Source organism: Tauraco erythrolophus, chromosome 4 (assembly GCF_009769465.1).
Source record: "Tauraco erythrolophus isolate bTauEry1 chromosome 4, bTauEry1.pri, whole genome shotgun sequence".
NCBI lineage: Eukaryota > Metazoa > Chordata > Aves > Musophagiformes > Musophagidae > Tauraco > Tauraco erythrolophus.
In genome coordinates this window covers 62966413-62979582 of record NC_141468.1, presented here as the reverse complement: position 1 = coordinate 62979582, position 13170 = coordinate 62966413, and the positions used below count along the sequence as shown (strand labels likewise).

The following is a 13170-nucleotide window of genomic DNA, read 5'->3' as shown; positions in this document are numbered from 1 at the left end:
GGGACTTTCTTTGTCTCTGTCCTCCAGGAAGCCTGCTATTCCTGTTTCTTTTAGTTCTGATCAAAACGTAGTATGTATGTGTAATCTTATTGCACATAAACATGCAAATGCTGTTACGCTTTTGGAGTGGTGTAGTGAATTGTGAGAAGCACCTATGTCTGCTGGCTGGGGGCTAACTGCATATGTACTCTGCTTGGCTCTATATATGCTTTTAGTACTGCCTAAGATAAAATGAGACAGAGATGCCAGTCCAGTCCACTAAAAAAGTTTAGGATCATCTTTTTATCCTTTACATTTGTAGCAAAGAAAAGGTTAGGTTAGATGTTAGGAAGGGTGTTTCAAACAGTAAGATTATTTGGACTCGGAAACAGATCACCCAGGGAAGTTGTGGAATCTCCGTCATGGATAGTTTTAAGAAAAGAGAGATTAAAACCTGTCAGGAATCGTATAGAGGTTGCAGTCAATCCTTCCTTAGAACAAAGGAGAAGATCCAGCATCTTGTAAAGACAGTAAGTGCTGCTGTGTTGGCTGCACAGACCTCTGAACCAAGATGCATTTGTGAACAGGTGGTAATGCCCTCGGCTGGTGTGAGAGTAAGGGCTTAGACCAAAGGACTGCCTTGGGAGCTCTGGTCCTGTCCCTGCAGCGCAGTATCTCATCTCGCACAGCCATCAACAACAGACCCATGAGGAACCAAGCGATTACAAAGTGCTCCTTGCCCTGGCATAACCTCTCCATTTCTGGCAAACAACTGTTGAGAAACCTTCTGAGATGAAGATTGCATGTGCCTCATTGTGTTTGATAGTTACCAGTGGCCTTAGCCTCTAGGAATTTGTCAGATCTCTTTCTGAAATAGTTTAAAGCTCTTGGCTTCCAAAACATACCATGGCCACGGGCTCCTCAGATTTGTTATATGTGGGGAGATTTGGTTTTGGCTGGCAGTTTCTCTGAGCATCCCTGGTTAGTGGCTTCCGAGAAATCCCAAGTAATTGCTCCCCCCATGCCAGGCATGAGTCTACACATCTCTTAACAGACCTCCACTCTCAGCGTGCCCGGGCATGAGGCCTGCAGAAAGAAAGCCGGGAAGGGTTTTGACCTCAGTGGGAAGTAGGAGCTGCTGCTTCTGCACAGCGGAGGAGTACAGCCTGGCACTTGTCCCTGGTGAAGCAATAGTCGGCTGAAATTCAGGGGCAGCCCTTTTCCTTAGCATCTACAAGAGGAGCAGCTGATCGGCTGAAGCTTGCCTCTCCATGGAGCAATAGCTCCTGCTGAGTCCTTACCGGGGGTCCTAATGCGGCTAGTTGCTGAAATCAGCAGGATGGGGCTGATTGGGGGAATAGCGGGCGGTGTGGCATCCGGCCTCTGCGTGTCCTTCCCTCCCACTCATGCTGGAGGCACCACCAGTGCCTCCCTTCCAGCTAGTGAGCCAGTGGCCTCATTGTGTCACTCATCCCCACTCCTTTCGGCGTTGTACGCGTTTGAGGAGCAACACCAGAGCCATCTCCTGAGCCTGCTTGTCTGAACAGTTGGCAGCAGTCGCCCAGTGGCCCTGCAGGGACGACGCTACCTGATGGCCAGTAGTTTCCTTCTTTGATGGGTGGTGTCTTGGCAGCAGGCTGTACGCATGCTGCAGCCCCAACGGCTCCTCTGCCAGGGATGTGCATTTCACACCTGCTTTACAGGTACAGGATTACAGCCTTGCTTTGTAAATTAAGCCCCTGTGATTAGAAACATTAGCACTCCAGCTTCCCCAGCAATACAAGCAATAAGCTTCGCTGCTTGTTCCTAGCAGTCGGAGGTAGCACTGGGAGATGCTGCAAATGCTGCTTTTGATCTGGGCTGTTATTGCAGTGCAGCACATTGAATTCTGAATACGAAAATTGCATTGAGTGATCCTAGATACATTCCTGTTCTGCCCGGCAGCCTGTTTGCTGTCATCTTTTTCCCTGCAGCCCTGAAGAAGACGCCATTTGCGGGCAGTTGACTGGGTGGGGAAGGAAAGAATTGTGCATTTACTGCTCTCTGTACAAACTCCAACTTCCCATTCACTTAAATTTGCCCTGAGCACCTTTTAAAAAAATGTCAATTTCCCTCTTTCAGAGTTTGTGCTGGCACTTATCATCCTGGAATGGTACTTAATCAGTTCCTGTCTGAATTCTCTGTGAGGATAATTGATGTCCATGTCTCCAACAAGCTGAAAATTGTTCCCCCCCAGCCTTTGACATATAAAGGGACTTTGTTTCCTGCCGTGGATGTTTTTGTCTAATAGGCAAATGACCCCAGCTGTAAGGTTTGCAGAGTGGGCTACAGCTGCAGACACCTGCTTTTCAGCCCAGGGCAGGAGAGGTGTGGTGCCCTTTCTGGATTAAAGCTGAGGGACTGTCACCAGAGCTCACCCCATGTGGGCACTGGACTTGTTGCAGGGGTGTGTTTCCCTCCAAACTGTTTGATGCCATCTTTTCCCAGGGTGGTTTCAAGAACAAAGTCACCCTGTCTCAGGAACACTTTCAGATGTCCTTCCAAATCACGCTGAAGCTCCCTCCAGGATGCAACAGCTGGGATATCCACACCCGGGCAGGCGAGATCCTTCAGGCACTGAAGATCACCAGAGATCCAGAATGGCCACTCTGCACTGATTTGAACTTCCAGCCCTTTCAATGAGAAGGTAATTAGTTTTCTGAAGAAATGAGTCAGAAGCTCTCGCTGCTCCTTTTGAAAGTTTAAACCAGTGTGGTGCTGCTGGCATGTCTTTGCTGTGTCCAAGTGTCGCAACATCTTGGTGGCGTGATCGGGAATCAAACCGCCATGTGTGAGGTGATGCACATCTCACTGCAACTACAAAATCTCTGGTAAAGCCCACCAGTATTTTGCTTTCCTAATTAAAACAAAACAAACCCCAGCCTCTTTTGAAGAACGAACTAGCTCTGAGTCAGTAACACAAATGCCTGAGTCTGCATGCAGCCTGAGACAACTGTCCACTTCTCATTTCTCCTGTTCATCTCAAGGTGTGGTTAATGCTGTAGCCTAAAAACAATGCTTCAGAGGTCAACACCAGCCTAGGGCCAAAGCACCGTTTTTTTACAAAGGCTGGTGAACAAAACACCCAGCTCACTTGTTCCATCCTCCCTGGACACCTACCTTGTGTCCCGGTCAAGCCCAACAGTTTGCTACAAAACTTCCCAAACTCGGACTTTCCCTGAGTTTCACCTGCTGTCACGTGTGTTCAGCATGAGCAATTGTGGGACTTTACGAAAGCATAGGGACAGACTCGAGTGAATGGAGTTTGTTAGAAAAATAAATATCCCGAGGGGTTCAGTCTTGGTGGTGCTCTCCTCCTACCGAATTTTGAACAGCCACTGCACTGAAGTGCTGAAGACACCAGAGGGCTCTACTGCGAGACGTACAGCTGGATCGCCACAAAGTCCATAGGATTTTGCTCTCAAAGCACGCTCTCCTTTCTGATGATCCCGGTCTCCAAAGAGTAGCTGCTACTGGCAGCGTGGGCCTCAACTTCTCTTACTTGCAGCATGACAGCGGCTCTAGTTCAGGTTGCTCCTGTCCTCAGATAATTTTTTATCTGGATACGGTGGCGTTGAGGATTTCTGTGGAAACTTCCTGTGCATAGTGCATCTTGTGGAAGGACCAAGGCTATGCTGAGAAACCAGTTTCTGACAGCACTTGACTTCATTTGGAAGGCACCCTCTCTCAGTGTTTTAGGTGGTGTCATAGTTTTCTCCAACCTGTTTAACAAATGAGCCTACCTGTAGTTGCGTTCGTGCCTTTCCTGTAGGAAGTTTATGTTGAAGGATTGCCAGGCTTCGCTCACTTGGTCGGGGAAATCTCTTACATGACTCGCCTTGTCTGCTCAGGAATTTTGGCCGCCTCTGTTGGCATGATAAAGAAATGTGTTTGCTAGGCTTTTTATCCTTAAAGGGATAGAATTTCACTGGTATTGTACACTTAAAAGGATGTAACATTTCTTCAAAACTAGAAGGCACAAGCATATACATTCTTAGTCTGTTGCCTGGGATATTAGCCAGGCAACTCCTAATAACACTAAAGCCTAGATTTAAGATTAAAATACATTAGCTGGGGATAAATTGTCCCTATATTGCACAAGAAATCTTAATGCGTGAAGGAAACGCACCCTAAGTCCAATACAAATCTGACTTGTCAAACCCTTTGTGATACTGAGAGGGTTAATTTCAAGAATGTCTAAGGGCTTTCTTGTACTTGTTTTAATTATTTGGAAATTGCTCTTCCTGACTCGAGTAATCCCTGGTATTCTTACGTGGCAGTTTCTGCTGGGTTTCAAAACATCTTGACTGTCTCACGCTCTGTGTGTGTGTGCCTGCGCTCCCTTTCAGTTGTTCGGAGCAACATCAGGGAACTGCTGGCGTGAAAAAACGGCGAGGGCTGGAGCAGGGCTGCAGGTTATGTGCCTGAGGAACCGCGGCGGTGGTGGATGTAACAGAGACCTGCTTCACACCGTGCTGTTCCCAGCCGGGAGGGACAGAGGACGCGGGGACGCGGCTGATCGCACTCCTCCCCCGAGCCTCGCCACGCACCCGGTTGCCAGCGGTGCCGCTGGGCCGACGCTTCCTTTGGCAGCAGGCAAAGTCCCCGCCTTCGGAACTGGACCGCGGGCTCCTGCCTGCGCGCAGGCGGTAGCCCGGGCGGGGGCCCCGCGCCGGCGGCAGGGGGCTGCAGCCCCCGCGGGGGGCAGGCGGCACCGGGACACACCGGGGACAGCGGCGGCGGCGGCGGCCGCAGAGCAGCGCCGGGCGGGCCCGCGGCCCCATCCCGCGCCCCGCGGAGGCGAGGGGAGGTGCCGCCGGGAGCAGGGCGCCGCCCCATTGGCCTGCGGGCGCGGCACTTTGCATGTCTCCGCCCCCGCGCCGCCTCATTGGCCGAGAGCTGGGGCGCTTTGCATGGTCCCGCCCCCCCGCGCCGCCTGGCCGGCGCGGCGCTGCGGTGCGGTGTCGGGCCGGCGGCGCAGTGCAGGAACGGGAGCCGGGCCGGCAGAGGGGCCGCGGCCGGCAGCAGGGCACGGGCAGCACCGCCGCTTCGCTGGCGTGTGGCGGAGCCGAGCGAGGCGGCAGCAGGCTGCGGCCGGCGTGTCTCGCCGCGCCTCCTCCCTGTCTCCCCCCCCCGCTTTCCTGCGAGCCGCTCCCCGCCCGGGTCCCGCGGGTGCAGCATGAAGTACAGCGATGGCCCGGAGAGGTAAGACGGCGGTGAGGACGCTGGAAGACCTGACGCTGGACTCCGGGTATGGTGGCGCGGCGGACTCGGTGCGCTCCTCCAACTTGTCGCTGTGCTGCTCGGATTCGCACCCCGCGTACCCCTATGGAGGAAGCTGCTGGCCGCACCTAACTGACTCCATGCACAGTCGGCACAACAGCTTCGACACCGTCAACACCGTCCTAGCGGAAGACTCCGAGGTGCTGGACTGCGCGGGGCAGCAGTGCTCCCGGCTCCTGCCCGACCTTGAGGAGGTCCCCTGGAGCCTGGAGGAGGTGGAGGCGCTGCTGCTGCCGCCGCCGCGCCGGGAGCCGCGGGCGCCGGGCGCCGCCGCCGCCAGCCCCGCGAGCCGGGATGCGGCGGCGCGGCTCTCGACGCTGGTGAGCCGGGCGCTGGTGCGCATCGCCCGGGAGGCTCAGCGCCTGAGCCTCCGCTTCGCCAAGTGCACCAAGCACGAGGTGCGGAGCGCCATGGAGATCGTCCTGGGCTGGACGCTGTCGGCCCGCTGCACGGCGGCCGCCCTCGGCGCCCTCTCCCTCTACAACATGAGCGGCAGCGGCGGCGACCGCTTCAGCCGCGGCAAGTCGGCGCGGTGCGGGCTGGCCTTCTCCGTGGGCAAGTTCTACCGCTGGATGGTGGACAGCCGCGTGGCCCTGCGCATCCACGAGCACGCCGCCATCTACCTCACCGCCGGCACCGAGAGCCTCTTCCGCGACATCCACGCCCGGGTGCTGGCCGGCCCCGCCGCCCCCGTCCCGCCGCCCGGCCGGCCCCCGGCCGCCGCCACCCCGGCCGAGAAGGAGAAGGAGGGCGTCGAGGCGCCCCGCTTCACCCTGGAGGCGCTGGAGCAGACGGTCAACAACGACCCCGAGCTCTGGGGCTTGCTGCAGCCCTACCAGCACCTCATCTGCGGCAAGAACGCCAGCGGTGAGTGCGGCCGCGGGGCGGGACCGGACGCCGCCGACCACCTGTTGCGTCGGGGTGGCACCACCGTCCGTCCCCCCGGGCGCGGGGCGGGCCGCGGCACCTGCCGCCGGGGGTGTGCAGGGCTGCGGCGGGGCCGCCCCGCCGGGGTGGCCGCGGAGGGAGGAGGGGGCAGCGCGGCGGGTTTGCCCCTTCCCGGCCCGGAGAGTGGGGAGGGAGCTGCCGAGCATCCGTCTCCGCCTGGCTCTGCCGGGGCCGCCTGCCTGCTGGGGAGCCTGTGTTTCTTTAGGGGCGGCGGGCAGGGGTGTCGGCGAAGGCTGGGTGACAGACGTCGTTCGGAGCTTCGGTTTTCCACAGGAAATGGCAGAAGCGCAGCTGAGCGCTCGCGAGCGAGATCAAACTTTGTTACATATGCAGTGGTTTGGCCAGAGATTACGTGGTTGGCGCTGAAATGCAGTCTTTCTGGACAGATTTCATTCATGTTGCTGCTTGTTTACCCAGAGCTTGACACAGATGCAACACGGTGATGCATCTACTTCCTGGGGTTTCTTTCTTTTTTTTTTTTTTTTTTTTTTTAAGCGTAGAGTCCCAATATTTTTACTGAGTTATCGTTTGGTAGAGCAGGATTCCGAAGTTGATGTTGCTTATTTCAGCTCCCTCTGTTTGTCAGGGAAGGGAAATTGAAACGAGCTGTCTCTCAGGGAATCCTAGTTAAAATCGGGTGGTTTTCTCCTGTCTTCTCCTAAGCGTGCACAGGCACAGGCAAACACTTTTGTTCAGGTTGAATACAAAATACCTGTCAAGCTGAGATGCAAATGTTGGGGAGAAAAAGGAACTGGGAGAACAAGGATAACTGGAAGTCTAGATCAGGTCTACAGATAAGCCCTGTTAAGTTGTTACAGCCACAGAAGATGCATTATAGGTAATTAGCTATTGTGTTAAGACACCTTGTCTCCCATAAGAGACCCAAAGGAGGATGCCAGCCGAGCAGGAGCAAAAGAAAGGGGCAAATCCTTCTCCCCGATGTAAATAGACGCAGCTCTGTTATATTCCTCTAGTGATTTTACTCCAGCCGTGGATGTCCTCCCCAGAGGCTCCACTGAACCTCCCCTCGAAATGCATCTGCTGTCAGAGATGTAGGTTGCAGGACCCTTGTGCTTTATTCAGGCGTGTCTTCCCTAGGAGGGCCACCGCTGTTGTTTTTCCTTGAGTCCTGGTGCGGTGCCTGTAGGTTTCAGATGGCACTGTGTTGCGTTTCTGACATTGCAGCACTGGCTGTGCAGGCTCCTACTGAGCCTTTCATTTTGTTTTGCGGATCTCTCTAACTCCCTCGATACCAGCTCGGTGGATTTAAATGAACTTCACGCTGACTCTCATTTATCTCCCTTCCAGGGACAGGAATTCGGAGTTTTGATCCCCATTTTGCTGTAGCTTTACCTGGCACAAATCTCCTCGCTAGCTCAGTCCCGACTTGAGCAAATGGCATTTTTCTAAGATGTTCTAATCACACCCAAGCAAGTTGTCCATTTTGTTTTGCCTCTCTCCCTGTGTCATTATGCTTTCTATGCAAATGACTGCAATGTTGTTTTGCTTTTTAACGTCTTATAATGTGTAGTTTGACATCCTGTTGTATGTATTTCAAGTTACAGGTGCAAACAAGAGTCAGGGCTTCTCATAATAAAAGCCATTTTTTATTGCTGTTTACATTTATTTAGATTTAATCCAAGGACGCGTTATGTGCTCTGAAGTATTTTCATGGCAACTAAACCAGCCATTATAAACCTTTAAACACATCAGTCTGTTTCTTCACCAGAGAGATATGTATCTGTTTATGTAGTCCTCACCATTTTGATGTCTGAGTGCTTCGTGGTTGGCAAATGGTTCTCAGGCGCTTAAAAGGTGGGGAAGTCTGATGTGAGAGATTGTTTGACCTGCTCAAAACTATTTGGGCAATCCATGGTAGGAGGCTAGGACTGCTGGATGCTACATCTCTGTAACAGTGGCATAACCACAAGTTCATCCTTCCTCTGTACTCAGCACTTGAAACACCATTATAAGCAACTTAATAGGTAGCAGCCTTCTCCTCACATCTCTCTGCACTGCTCCAGGAGAAGAGGCAGGTCTAGTACTCTGAATCAAGGTGCTGTTCCCTAGCTGGTTGGCATGTGGACACACAGGCACTGAAATCGGTGGATTTGGTCCGTCAGACATGGATGAGAAGTGGTGGCTGGATCTGTCTGGAGGTGCCATGGCCAATATGATTTGAGTGAAGTGCGGAAAAGGCACGCAGTGCAAAAGCAGAGCCCCTAGCAGTACCTTATCTGCAGGCAGTTTTTTGTGGGGAGAGGCAGTGTGTCTCTGGAAGGTAAATGTCAAACCTTTAAAAATGTTTCAGGCTAAAATCAACGCTTTAAAATCCATCCAGACAGTGAAACAGGCAACTGGTGAAGATCACGGGATGCGAATATGTGAGGAACATCAGTTTGTGACTGGTGTAGTCTGAGTCTTATATATTTCGTGAACACGAGTGTTGGGGAAGATGGTCTGAGGATCTGCAAGACACAGACCAGCCTTTCAGGGCTTCCCCGTCAGCTGTGCAGAGTGTTTAGTGGGTTGAGCTGAGGTTTTTCAGCCTGGTATCATACTCGGTCATCTTGGAAGCTGCTGAATGAGATCAGTGTTGCAAGATAACCTCCTTCTTCCTATAAATGATGGTCATGCGCCTTCAGACAAAGAAGATGTCTGAGCTGCTTCTTTGGGTGGGTGCTTCAGCCTGCTGGGCTTGTCTTGGGTACGTCTGGCCCACGCTTGGACAGCTGTCTCAACAGGAGCCTCACTTTCCAACAGGTGCCTGCTTGTTCCTCACGCAGGGTTGAAGATATGTGGGTGAAGGTGGTGGCACTCCTTCATGCATTGCAGACAGCAGGCCGCATCTCCTTGATAAGCCTCTTGACAACCTCCTCTGTATGAGAGTAGGGATGACAAAGGAGAAGCAGGCAGTGGCATCGGAAACAAGCTGCTGGAGTATGCCAGCAGCTGCTGGCATCTTGGCTGAGCTTATCCCAGTTACTACATCAGAAAGAATAGACCTTAAAAGCACTCTGAGGTAGTAATTTTTTTTTTTTTCCCCTCCCTGCACAACCAGAATTTTAATGTCTTGGTTGAATGAAAATTAAAAACTTTACGTTTGGGATTTCATTGGCGCTCAAATGTTTCAATTACGAGCTCGATCTGAACAGCACGGTACACGTTTTACATCCTATAACAGTCACGCAGAGTGTTATTTCCCTTGAAATAGTGGGAGCAAAATACTGTGTACTCAATGAAAGGCAGTAAAAGCTGGCACCTCTGTGGTTTAAGCTATATTATTTTCATTTCTTTATTGCTCATCAAACCCTTACTCTTAGGCTGGATCTGAGAGCTGCTTTGAGATGACTGGGAAGTTTTCTCAGGTCTTGGATCCAGTGCAAATTGTAGCAGTAAATCCACATGTTTCGTTTTCACAGGGGATGCTTGGATGGCAGGTCCAAGTAGCTCCAAGTCACCTACACCATGTTATAAAGGTCTTTTATGAGGTGGAGGAATGGTATTAGGCAACACTTAGATTAACGTAGAGTTTAGAAAACAGATTTTTCGTTTCAGTCTTCAGGGTCTCCTTATCTTGTGTGGCAGGACTTGTGGTGGGAAGGGCAGAGGCCATGAGGGACGCAGTCAGGGAGCTGGGCATCACGGGGAGGAGGTTTCTGCGGAGCAGCCGGTGTGTACAACTCAGCCTGTTCTGCTTGTGTACAGCTACTAAAAATAGTTATTTGAAACACAACTGCGTCCCTGTGGTTTCTTCCTATTCTTAAGATTATTTAAAGAGGAAGACCCAACAACTAGGAAGAAACCCAGGATTAGGTCAGGCTTGGCTGACACGTGCCAGCTAACCTCAGTTTAACCTCAGCCTCTCCTCTTAATCGAGGAGAACTAGAGGGACTCCAAGCAAATGAGCAATACCAATATATTAACACAGCTTAACCAAATCAGTTAATGCTTTTAAGTTCTGATACGTATGTATACATACGTGTGTGTATATAGAAACAATTCCCTTTCCTTACTGACCAGCATACCGTTACCTGTTTGTTACTACTCTGTTTTCTATTGTAATTGAACCATTCAAGATGCTATTATGGCTTGAGGGGCAACGTAAAAATCAATCGAAAACTTATTTCAGCTAGGATGATAGAGGAACATTGGGGCACAAAATAGAATTTCATGCCTTTTTCCTGGGCTTTTTTAAACTGCAGTTTCATGAATATCCTTTTTCCCCTCATTATATTTCAGTCTTATTTTTCTCTAGTAAAACAGTATTTGAAATACAGTTTGAAACTTCTTCGATGTGCCTGTATGTTATACTTGGGGGTCTCTGCTGTTATATTTTTCCCATCTGCTTCTGGGCACTTGAGTCCCTTGCCCAGAGATTGACATCAGTAGCGGTGCAACAAATGATGTGTATTTTTGCTCGATTCTCTTACCGGACAACCTCCCAAGCAAACTTCCACAGCCTCTCTGAACAAGTTGTGCCATTTGTACCCTCTCCAGATAGGAGGGAGAGTTGCATGCCCACAGGGCAGAAGTTTGTGTCTGGTTGTGGCTTGTGGCCACCAATGCTGGTGGGAGCTGGGATGGCAGTGGGGAAACTGTGCTACTTCCCTGGAGGTGGCTGTGTTGCTTGAACACTTGATGTTGGCAGGAGCGGGACAGATGGACACACAGTGTGTGTGGGCTCGTTGCAGACCTCCATTGCCTTGTGAGAGTTGAAGAGGAGCAATGGTGGTGGGACTGGGAAGTAGAGACCCGGTGGGAGGTTGCCGTTTGACTGGCTGATGAAGGTTTGTTTTCCTCTGGACATTTTTATTCATATAATTTGTTTCAGTTATGAGTATAATGTTGAAAAAATAGTAAAAAAAAAAATCCCAGAAATGGTTATACTAGAAACACCCAGAATAATCGTAAAGATGATGTATGCCAATATGATTATTCCCTTCATCATGTTGGAAAGTACCTTAATAGCAATTGTAGCCATGGCCACCCTAGGGAGTTTTAGGGCTGCAGCTATACCACTTAGTTTCTGATATAAATGAGGCCTTGGACTTATGATTGGGAAATATGACTGTATAAACAAGGAGCATGTTAGGGGAATAACAGCGTAATTTTAGCAGTGTATTGGCCTCCTGGCTTTTTTTGCTGAGTGCCAAGAGGCTTCACCTTGTCTTTCAGTCCTTCTGTGAGCTGGTGACAAAAGGCGCGGGTGAGCATTTGGGACAGCTTTGCGTCTTCCCGTAACGCTACTGCAAACGCTTTCTTCTTCAGCTTTGTGCAGTGCGTGTCAAACCAAGCCGTCAGTTATAAGTAGGAAATCTTGCACATTGTCCAGAGTAAATACCAGGGCTGCACTGGCTGAGGACTTGTAAAGCCTCAGCCTTTTCTGCCTTGACTGGGACAGGGACATGGTTCTTCTCTCTCAGAAGCTAGAGGAAAGCTTTATGGTCTTACCTCCAATGAAGGTGTGAAAGGAGAAAGCCACACTCGATTAGATGACACCAGAATAGAAGAGAGCTGTTTCCTGGAGTGCGTGGGCACCAGGAATTAAATCCTCTGTCCAGAGTAATTTCTTCTGGCCAATGCATAGTGCAAAAAGAGCAAGGGCTCCTTTCAGACAGCTCACTGAAACTAGCAGCTTCCACCCAAAATAGCTCTGTTGCTGGCCCAGGAAAAGCTGTACAGAAAAAGCAAGGAGGGGATGGATGAGGGAGTTCATCACCAGGACGTTCTCTCTTCCTGTGGGGACCGTGAGCAGCAGTGCTGCCACCGTTTGTGTCCCTGAGCAGGCTGGCTCTCTGTGTACTCGCAGGGGCCGGGATGGAGCCTGGCAGATGTGGACCGCTGCTGTTAATGCTGACGCTTGGTGTTAAAGGGGATGACTGCTGGGCAGCAAAACAAGCAGCTGCTCAGTGTTGTCGGCCAATTTTTTTTTCCTGTGCTGTCGCCTCCCAAATCTCCTGTATGATCTTCACAGTGTGCATCTGTGCCTGCTCACTTTTCCAGTCTCCTCCAAGTTTCAAGACTTTGCTGCTGCCTCTCCGTCTCCCAGGCTGGGCTGTCGTGTCCAGCCCTGACAGCAGTGCCGTCCTGCCAGTCCCTCCATCCCTGCGCTCCCACCCGTGGCTCTGTCTGCAGGGTGTTTTCCTTTGCCCCGGGTGTAGGAGGTTTCAGCAGGGTGTAATGAAAAAGCAGGGACTTTTTTTCTTCCTTTGCTTGTCTCCTTGTTTTCTTCCTCACCAAAAGCAACTTAGCTCACCATCTCCATATAAATCTGTAATTAGAATTGTTACGCACCTGGTAAGTATGGTAAAGATTTTAAAAGACATACAGATGGAGTCAAAATTACCCCAGAACTTGTGCAGTCAGCTTAACCTATAGTTACTTTGCCAGAGGTGTTCAATGGGGACAGCCTGAAAAAAACCCCACAGACATTAGAGGACTATGCCAGCCAAAGCCTGAAAAGCAACTTTCAATCTGTCCTTTCTTCCAGGAATTTCCTACAGCAAAGAGTTCCATTAGTGGTCTCAGTGTGGCCACATTTGTCTGTCAGTGCGTAAGCTCTCCATTCTCCCAGAAGGTAATAGAGCAATACTGCTGTTGTAGGCTGTGAGGAGATACAATCTGGTGGTCTGTCACTCCTTTTGCTTTCCATAAAGCTACATCTCTCTTCTGTAAAGACAGGAGAGAGAGAAGGCCACTGGTCAGGTGAAATGAGCCAGTGAGAAGGCAGCTATAGGCTCGCTTTGATAGCAGGAGTGAGGAACATGCTTCTGGGAGTGACTGAAGAACAAGGAGCCGTCGGTGATGTGGATCAGTTCAGCAGCATGGATGGGGCATAGGCACTTATGCTGATACCTTGCTGAGGCTGCAGAGGATTGTCTCAGTTATTTTAATTAATTTAACCTGTTACACTGAAGT

At 51.0% G+C, this 13170-nt stretch overlaps 1 protein-coding gene across 4 annotated transcripts in view; it reads left to right on the top strand.

Annotated features, from left to right (window-relative positions):
• Positions 1-5210: 5210 nt before the first annotated feature.
• The window catches only part of ABTB3 (ankyrin repeat and BTB domain containing 3), a 177788-nt gene continuing 169828 nt past the window's right edge, over positions 5211-13170 (top strand). For 3 of the 4 annotated variants that reach the window (XM_086610269.1, XM_086610268.1, XM_086610270.1), the window contains exon 1: positions 5211-6168. In XM_086610269.1, coding sequence (XP_086466395.1) covers positions 5211-6168 — 958 coding nt within the window. The remainder of the gene's footprint in view (positions 6169-13170) is intronic. The other variant, XM_086610271.1, reaches the window with a different exon arrangement.